This window comes from Aulonocara sp. 'chitande type north' Nkhata Bay, linkage group LG5 (assembly GCF_057382095.1).
Source record: "Aulonocara sp. 'chitande type north' Nkhata Bay isolate Kocher_YH1m ecotype deep benthic linkage group LG5, A_spYH_male_GT1.1, whole genome shotgun sequence".
Taxonomy (NCBI): domain Eukaryota; kingdom Metazoa; phylum Chordata; class Actinopteri; order Cichliformes; family Cichlidae; genus Aulonocara; species Aulonocara sp. 'chitande type north' Nkhata Bay.
Window position 1 is genome coordinate 28,462,560 of NC_141348.1, and position 9,596 is coordinate 28,472,155.

Here is a 9,596-nt window from a genome sequence, read left to right on the forward strand (position 1 = left end):
GTGCATAAAGGCCTTTACTAATCCCAGAGGTAAGAAGAAAATGGTCAGACAGCTTTGAGCTGATAAGAGGGCTACAGTAACTCAAATAACCAGTCGTTACAACCAAGGTATTCAGAGGAGCGTTAATGAAAGCACAACATGCCAAATCTTAAAGTAGATGGCCTACAGCAGCAGAAAACAAAGCATCGGGTGCCACTCCTATCAGCTAAGAACAAGAACCTGAGGTTGCAATTCACACAGGCTCGCCAATTTTGGACAACAAGACTGGAAAAATGTTGCCTGGTCTGATCTCAATTTCTGCTGCAACAGTCCAAAAGTGGGTCCAAACCAGTACTAACAGGGTCTATCTAATTGGTGATTTAACAACTTTCTGATATGTACGAACTAGAGTACATTATACGTAAAATAATTTGTTTTGACCAACAACATGAATGATTTAATCCAAATAGTATGGTCTGATTGATTTTTGCCATGAGGACATTGTAGACAGGTGCAGCTGCTACACATTTTTATTTTATTGAATAAAATTCAGCCCTGAAGGACAGACCGTTTTAGTAAAGACTAACTTCATCCAAGGACTGTGAGGAAAAAAGCAGGAAAGTCATCATCATGAGTCACCTGCAGGTTAGGCTGTCTCTCTTTTGCTGCATACTCTGGAGTATGAGCAACAGGGGAAACTTCGAGTCACCAAAAAGAAAATCACTGGAGTATGATGAAGACATCCATTAAAAAGGAACTAGCTACTCTAAAAACTTTGAAACCAGTTGTAATAGGGTGAAGCTGGTAATCAGGTTAATTTACAATAAGCTGGTTATCATAGTTTTGTATTTTACTTTTTATTCTTTTTTTTGTTTATGTGTTCAGCATTTTCTTGTTATCCATTCATTTTAGTTTTATTATTACCATCCTGGTTGAGTTTGAACATTGAACCTTGGGCTATTGTGAGAGTGTAATGGTTCATTTAATGGATAAAATCCTCCTCAGCCTATGAGCAGACTATCTTCTGCAGGTCTAGTATCTTGATATTACTAGGACCCTCTTTAGGAATATTTTGTTTATGTTGCTTTAGTTATAATTTACTTAGTTTAATTAATATGATGTCTGCACAAGGAAAAAAAAAGTTTTCTGGCGCTTTGCTGATGATGTCATATTTCACAACAACTCACCTTGGATTATTTTTATTGACATAACTGATTTTTTTTAAGGTTTTGCCAGAAATGTACAACTGTATTATGTTGTGTATTTGTTTGAGGTTCTGCTGCCCCTCTATGGCGGGAAAAAAACTGCACCGTTCCCTTGGTTTTCCGTAACCATGACAACTACCGGAAACACTTCGTGTTGCTAACTTCGAACCGTTAACAGTACGAACAAGTCTACTCAAGCTCCAGTTAGACAAGTCATTTATTTCTTTATTACGTAATATCTTTTCTCAACGTAATGGATACATCAGTGATTCTTCCCGTTGAAGCGGAAGGCTTTATCCAGAGTCTGGAAACTTTCTCCCTCAAGGAAGTGGGCTCAGAGAGGTGAGACGAACCAACTAACTCTGCACCTGAGTTAAATTAGCTTGTAAACACGATGGAACGTACAAAAAAGGGAAAAAAGAAAGAAAAACAATGTGATAAATAAATAGAGACTATATTAGATTATTTCTCATTAGCCAGTACAGATTGTAAATGCTAAATAAGGGAGCTTAATGTGCTTTGTTATACAAATAAAATAAAATAAAAAATCAACCCAAAGCACTCAGTGGTGCAAATTAAACAGCTGAAATTGAGCAAAACGTCAGATTCAGATGTAGTTATAATATTGCTATCATATATAACTAAATAACGCTGATTGCATTTTTGCCGCGAACCCATGCAGACTGTAGGTTTGAGCATTGGAGGGGGCCCTCAGCCAAGAAATTCACATTTCAAACACTTACTTATTTCTGGTGATGCTTTTGTCCATCAGTTTTTGTCAATGAGAAGTAACCATCACAATACAACTCTGACCTTCTGATATTCATATTGAATATGAAAGTGCAGCAGCCAGAGCTCCCCCCCCCCCTTCTCTTTAATTCAACCAAATATATCATTCCTTTGTGAAATAAACACATCAATATATATACCAATTATTTGGGTAATAAAAACATCAAGAGCTAAAAAAAATTTTTTATAATGTGCAGGAAACCATCTGCTACACTTAGGTCCATAAATATTTGGACAGAGACACTTTTTTTTTTCTAATTTTGGTTCTGTACATTAACACAATGAATTTTAAATTAAATAGCTCAGATGAAGTTGAAGTGACTTTCAGCTTTAATTCAGTGGGTTGAACAAAAAGATTGGCTAAAAATGTTAGAAACTAAAGCATTTTAATCCCTTCATTTCAAGGGCTCAAAAGTAATTGGTCAAATTAAATAACTGAAAATAAAATGTTAATTTCTAATATTGAAAAACCCTTTGCTGGCAATGACAGCCTGAAGTCTTGAACTCATGGACACACCCCGATGCTGGGATTTCGCCTTTTTAATGCTCCGCCAGACCTTTACTGCAGCAGCTTTACTTTTAATGCAATATTTTCCTTACGGGAGACTTGGATATTAATACACCTACCTCCTGGAGAATGTTGTTCACTTGTTTGGTTGTTGTGAAACGTTTTCTCTTCACCATAGAAAGTGTTCTGCTATCACCCAGGACTGCCGTTTTCTATGGATGGCCAGGTCTTTTTTTGTTGCTGAGTTCACTAGTGCTTTCTTTCTTTCTCAGGACCTAACTGTAGACTTTGCCACTTCTAAACTCGTAACAATTTCTCAGATGTTTTTTTTTTCCCTCTGTTTTTGCAGCTTAAGGATCACTTGTTTCACCTGCATGGAGAGCAAAATCTTCCAAATGCAAGCACAACACCTCAAATCAACTCTAAATCTTTATCTCCTTAATTGATAATGACATAATGAGGGAATTGACCAAACCTGCCCATGAAATTGCCTTTGAGTCAATTGTCCAATTAGTTTTGGTCCCTTTAAAAAGAGGGTGGCACATGTTTCAAGGGGCTGAAACTCCATAATATAGCTGTAATTGGAATATGTTTCAGTAAACAAGTAAAAACACAAAACTTGTGTCAGTATCCAAATATATATGGACCTAACTGTACTTTGGGATTTAATGTAATACATTAAAATACATTATTAATACCCTTTACAGGTTCAATAGACACACAGGAATGTCTCTTCTGTCCTAGTTTTCTGCTTCGTTTCAGACACAAGTAAAGTTGCCTTAGTTTCCCAGTCTGACTTCCTTCTTTTTCCTCTTTTGGCTTTTTCATGATTATCAGCCTGCCTGTGTATGGCACCATAACAGAGGTCATGCAGCTGCTGCCTGACATCGTAGCACTGTCTAGCTGTGTGAATATGTGTGTACGTTGACTGCGTCTCCCCAAAATCTGCACATATAAAGAAACTTATCAGTGTGGTCAAGTATAAAAGAGAAATGCATTCAGGACTCTACAGCTCATGACGTGTTTCTATTTTCTCCACTTCCTCTTTGCGTCATTTTGAAAGAGATAGAGATTTTTTGTCAGATCTTTGTTCATCAACTTCTGTTGGTTACTTTTAGTTTCTTTCCCTTTATTTGTGATGACAAATCTGGTCCTTTTTTGAGGCTTATCAGTCATTTGCATGTTGTGGTGAATCCCCTGAGGTTCTGGCCATGTAGTCGTCTTGTGATGTTTATATTGAGAAATATGTACATCTGCATCCTGTGAATGTTCAACCACATAAACCTAATATGTCTCTGATAGATTTTGTTATTAACCCACATTATTACCGTCTTCACTTGCATGATTAGCTCTTTTTTTTTCTCCTGAAAATAGCTTTTAATCTATGTGATCTATTGGTTTTTGACTGGTTGTCAAAAAGGAAACATCTGCCAAAGAACACTGTTAGTTTTGACTCCTTGAAATCAGTGTATGTTTCAAGTTCTTGAAATATAGATTAAAATCTACACAAACTAAAACTGACACTCTAATTTGCGTAATTTGACGCACTTTACTCAAGCATTGTTTGAAATTGAATGCACTGAAGCAGAGAGCCTGATAATATGTGTCTTTTAAATACTTAAGAGAGAGATGATCTGGTCCAGACAGATAAGATTCTCTGTAAAGAATATTCAAATCAGAAGTTATACTTCATTATAATAAAGGCCCTGGGCCTTGACTAAAAGGAACTGAGAGTTAAATCAGACTTATTTTAGAGCTAACTGGGATTTTTGTTGTGTGTTAGCTTTTGCATTCTTGTATTTTTACTTAGTTTTTGTTCCTGCTTTGGTTTATTCTTTCTTCTCCTGTGTCTTGGTCAGATTGTCCGTCTTCATTTGATTCCCTGGTTTCCCATCTCATGACTTGGTTTTCCCTCTATGTCTTTAGTTTTGGGGTTTCCTGCCAGTTTTTTGCAGCACCCTTTGTTCACATTTTATGAGTCAATAAAGCTACTTTTGCATACAGAGATTCTGTGTCCTGCTTTTGGATTCGCTCCTCATTACATCCTGATAAAATCTGGAGGTAGCTTCCTCATGTTTGAATTTCTCTCTGGGGACAGAAATTGGACTCCCTGCTGCCACTCCATAAGTATACCCTAATTCTGTGCATTTCGGTGTGATATTCGATGATTTACACACTTAGCTGCTGTAACTGATTGCATTCAATTGCTAACTTGACCCCATTCAGTCGCAGACTGTCTACAGACTGATTCCATCTTATGTCAACATATAGAGCAGATTTTGGTGACAGTGTTGGTATGTTGACAATCTCAGCATCAAAACATAACTTTATCTTATTGAATAACACTAATGTAATATTATGAGTATTGTGACAATATCATGTCATTGGTTGTCTGGTGATTCCGACCTTTAGAAGTGATGCTTTTTTATTGTCTTTGTGTGCTAGCAGATGGTTCAAGCAGCATGATTATATTGAGAAACTTAACATGCAGGCAATACTGAATGCCTCTGCCATGCACGATGAGTTTGTCAAGGACCTCCTGGTTTCATTTGGAAAGGTGACTGCCACAACTGCATATAAACAATAATAAAATGTCAGCTTTTACGCAAGCCCTTTTACAATTTTCTAAGAAGTACTTAGAGGGGAGTGATTCCTTTCCCTTTCCAGATACACATCCTGGTCCATGAGATGATCCTTATTGAGGTGTGGAAGAAAAAAGTGTTTCCCATCTTATGCCAGCTGGAGGATTTCAATCCAGAGAAGACTTTTCATCTTTACATGGTGGTGAGTGTTAAATGAGATGTTAAATGAGCAGCTCACATTGCTCATGTTTCATGTGTTCTGTTATGACTCCTTTTTAGATCCATCATGAAGCCACCATCATAAATCTACTTGAAACCATAATGTTTCACAAGGTCAGTAAGAACTCAAATAATCCCTACATATCTTAAAACATTTCACACACCAAGAAAGCACGGACTGTCATTCTCTGAGAACATAAATTGTAGGGATGGGTACCGGTGTGGTTCTGACATAAACGGTAGTAACCAGACCGAAAAGCAGCGCACATTTCGGTGCTTTATTTCGGTGCTTTTTTTTCCTGAGCTGTGATACACTTCTAGCCAATCATTTTACGTTTCCGAGGATAGTAGGCGGGTCCAGGTACGTACGTTCTTTTAGAGCAGAGCTACAGATTAAAAATGTCCAAGGCGAAGCGGTCAAAAGTCTGGCTGTACTTCACAGCAAAATATGTAAACTCAGCAGCCTGCAACAAGTGCTTTAAGCTGATACTGTGATACTGTCAAAGGAGGTAACACCTCAAATCCGATGAAACACCTGGCGACGCATAGCGTTTTTTTTAAAAGCCCAGAAATGCGCCATATGATAGCTTGCTGCGAGACCTCACACCAAGCGCATCTACTGTGCATGGGTTGCCTGTTATCGGACCCGGAGTTAGCGGGTCACGAAGAGTAGAGTCCTGGCCCCTAGCCCTGCCAGTGTAGCAGAAATGATGAGGATGATGATGGCAGCAGCAGCCGTTCTTCTCTGGGCGAGTAGCTTAATGTTGTTCGTGTGTAATTTACGTTGAGTAGGCTAACCACGTTATTACATTAATGCATGTAAGGTGAACTAGCAAACATCATCATAGCTACATGCGGCTGTCTTCTTGTTTGATGGCAGATACTCCCTTCACCCTGGCCAAAAAGGCTAAAATGACCAAAGAAAAAGTGGAAAACAGCTAAACATGAGAGGTTTTGGACAAAGTTTGTGTTTTTTCCATTGATTAAGCACTGCTTCCAGCCAAGAGTGATACCATATATGCCCCATAGCTGCAGAAAAGGCTAACACCGTTATCTTTTTACAAAAAACCAGCTGAACATGAGAGGTTTTTGGACAAAGTTTGTGTTCTCCATTCTTTAAGCACCGGTTTTGAGCACCGTTTGAGCACCGGCACCGTTTCAAAAGTACCGATTTGGCACCGGTATCGGATAAAACCTAAACGATACCCATCCCTAATAAATTGTAAATTAAGCATTATGGCAAGTGTTCAAGCGGTTGTGTCTTGTTATGCAGGATTCATGTGATGCAGCAGATGACTCTCTTCTTGACTTGGTGGATTACTGCCATCGAAAACTCACCCTGCTGGCGAGTGAAGCGATTAAGGATGTTGCTGTGACATATGACCAACACAAACAGACATCCTCTCTAGAGGTGAGAATGTATGTTTTGTTTTTGGTTTGACACATTCGCCGAAGTCTGTCGCAAACTTTTGAACGCTTTGTTTTGTTTCTTGAAGGAGCTGCAGGTGCAGAGTGCAGCTTTGGAGTTTGAAATCTCTCTGAAAGCCGTGTCAGTGCTGCGCTACATTACAGACCACGCAGACAGGTATGGCGCCCTGGAATTCACTTGGTTATGTTCTAGTGGAAGTATACTCAGTATTACACTGAGAAACACGTTGCAGCTGACCAAAGGAAAGTGTTTCTTTGCAGCATCAGCATTATCAGTCGAATGCTGTGCACCCATAACCTTCCTTGTGTACTGGTTCAGCTGATTGACCACTGCCCCTGGAGTCGCTGCAGAGAAGGTATCACCTCAAACATGAGATTGGTGTTGATCTACTAATCTATATCACTGGTAAAAAAAAACAAACAAAAAAAAACAAAACTTTAAAGGCTTCTAAAAGCTACCCAAGCCAGGAAGCTTACCTTTCACACCTGCTAAAGTTTCTTACTATTCAATAACCTACTCATTGTCTCCCACTGTAGGTAACGTGCAAAAGCACATTGATGGCAAGTGGCAGACGATACCTGTAGAGGATCATTTAAAAATGAACAAACTGGACGGTCAGGTCTGGCTTTCCCTTTACAATCTGCTGCTAAAAGAAGAATTCCAGAGAAAATACAACTTCAACAGTTTCAACAAGAGCCAGCTTCTGAAGGTATACAGTGGATGATTGTTTTATTATAACTTTAGATGCACTGATCATGCAGAGTTGTTGTCATTCATTGCCTGTGCTGATATTAAATTGGATCAACTCGTCCGTCCAAATGGCTGCTGGATAGTAGCTGTAATCTGGTGTTTGGCAAGTGTGTGAGTGCCGGGTTATTGTCCTCCAGCATCATATCTCATCTCCCTTGTTAGAGCACACATTCAGTTTCCAAGGGTTGTTTTGACCAAGATGTTTCCTCCTATTATGAGCTTTCTCATCCTCTTCCTGCTCCATTAATTACATAACCAGCCAGCCATGTGCATCCTCCTGTAATCACATTTTATTCTTATGCAGTCTGTGTAAACTGATGATTCATACATTGTTATTCTTGCTTCACTGTATTTGTTGTCATTCATGTGCCACAGCTCAGAGGTTTCTTGACTGATGTCTTGATTGATCAGCTGCCAAATCTGGTGGATCTGCAGCGTTTCCTGGCTCATCTTGCTGTTTCAGATCCAGCCCCTCCAAAAAAAGAGCTGATTTTGGAGCAGGTGCAGTCACACTCACAAATGTTCACTTATCCCTGTACCTAAACAATGTGCCTGTTCGTTTACACTCGGCTCTACTCTATTTATAGATCCCAGAAATGTGGAACCGCATTATCAGTGAGAATTCTAGAAAGTGGAAGGCAATAGCAAAGTATCAAGTCAAAGAAACATTCAGCCCATCTGAAAGTGACTTGAGACAACAGGCCCAGAGGTAACACTGAAAACACAGGTCTGACTGATTAGAGAAGGAACAGAGAAACGACTCAGGCGCTCTGAATAATCAGCGCTTGTTTTAACTAGGCTGGCCCAGACGTACAACTTGGATGTAATGGAGAGTTTACTTCCTGAGAAACCAAAATGTGGATCCTGTGGGAGAGAGGCCACAAAGAGATGTTCTCGCTGCCGAGGAGAGTGGTACTGTCACAGGTACTGACAGACTCTGAGCTGAGCCTGAAGGCAAAGCTCAGGGCTGTTTTAACACATGCATGAAAGTCCTGCACCTTCCTAGGACTCTGTCAGCACTACATGCAAAACACCAGGACACGACCACATGGTTATTACACATAATGCACCACACACAATAATCATAAATGCTAGCAATGAAGTTGGCCACTTCCATAGGTTACGTTGTAGGCTACAAAGATTCCCTGCAGAAGTGCACATGTGAGAGTCACTAACAGTATTAAAGATGGCCTTAACCACCATGAGCTCATTGGTTTTGGACTTTGCAGCTTTAGTTTTAGTTTTTGGTCACCACCGTTTTCATTTTTTGAAGCCAGGTTAGAAGCCAGTTACCTTATATAGATTAGAGGGTGGAGTCCTAATTTACTTTTTGCGTTTTTTTCGTTTACTTTTTGTTTTTGAAGCCAGCCTCGAAAAGCTAAAAAAAGTGTTTGTGTGAATGGGTGAATGTGGCAAGTTGTATAAAATACTTTGAGTTGTCAGGTAGAGTAGAAAAGCACCATATAAAAACCAGTCCATTTACCACTGGTAGCGAATGCGTGTCATGTGTGCTGCCTCCTGCATGCTCACGTAAACCACACAAAGTACTTCCAGTACTGCAAAGGTGTCTGAAGGGGAATAATTCCTGCAGATTACCACAAGTAAGACAAAACAAATGTGCTGCTTCTCTTTTCAAAATATCAAAAGGTCACGTGTGAGAGCGGCTCAGTACTTTCCCCCTCTCACTCATCGCTCCTAAGGTTTTGATAAAGTTGACGTAAGCCTCGCCGGGGCACTGAGAAAGAAATTTAAACACATTTGAGAAACAAATGGAGTACACAGAGGTGTGTTTCTTCAGTATTGGATGCAAAATGCATATTTTTGTTTAGAATGTGCTAAATGTCTGCGTTATTATCTTGCTGATGTATGTTTTCAGAGAGTGTCAAGTGAAGCACTGGCCAAAACACAAGAAAGCCTGCCAGCTCATGACCGAGACCACCGAGAAGATCATCAGCTGAGGGAGACCAAACGGCTCTTTCTGTGGCTGATGACAGAAAGAGAACAGTGTGTTTCCTTAGTAGCCCGACACATTTATACACAGACTCTTTTTTCTTTTATCATTAAAACTGTTGAAGAATTTAGGACGTTGTAATCAAACTGCAATAAAGTTTTAAACCTGCATGCATCTGTGTTTG

The 9,596-nt window shown here is 39.5% G+C and overlaps 1 protein-coding gene across 2 annotated transcripts; it reads left to right on the top strand.

Annotated features, from left to right (window-relative positions):
- Positions 1-1,314: 1,314 nt before the first annotated feature.
- Positions 1,315-9,580, top strand: zmynd10 (zinc finger, MYND-type containing 10). 2 transcript variants are annotated; one of them, XM_086292759.1, is made up of 12 exons: positions 1,315-1,526; positions 4,927-5,038; positions 5,149-5,265; positions 5,343-5,396; positions 6,556-6,693; positions 6,779-6,867; positions 6,972-7,066; positions 7,248-7,420; positions 7,837-7,962; positions 8,049-8,170; positions 8,260-8,385; positions 9,338-9,580. In XM_086292759.1, exons 1-12 carry the CDS (start codon positions 1,438-1,440, stop codon positions 9,417-9,419), a joined length of 1,323 nt encoding a protein of 440 aa, XP_086148885.1. In that variant the 5' UTR covers positions 1,315-1,437; the 3' UTR covers positions 9,420-9,580. The 2 variants fall into 2 exon arrangements, with proteins under 2 accessions (XP_086148885.1, XP_086148886.1); XM_086292760.1 differs by having other exon boundaries at positions 1,316-1,526; positions 4,930-5,038.
- The last annotated feature ends 16 nt before the right edge of the window (positions 9,581-9,596 follow it).

Excerpts from the sequence above, each read along its gene's own strand:
- zmynd10 (XM_086292759.1), top strand. The coding sequence starts at position 1,438 with ATGGATACATCAGTGATTCTTCCCGTTGAAGCGGAAGGCTTTATCCAG. Across the intron at positions 5,266-5,342 it reads CTTTTCATCTTTACATGGTG|ATCCATCATGAAGCCACCAT; the intron begins GTGAGTGTTAAA and ends ACTCCTTTTTAG. Across the intron at positions 7,963-8,048 it reads AAGAGCTGATTTTGGAGCAG|ATCCCAGAAATGTGGAACCG; the intron begins GTGCAGTCACAC and ends CTCTATTTATAG.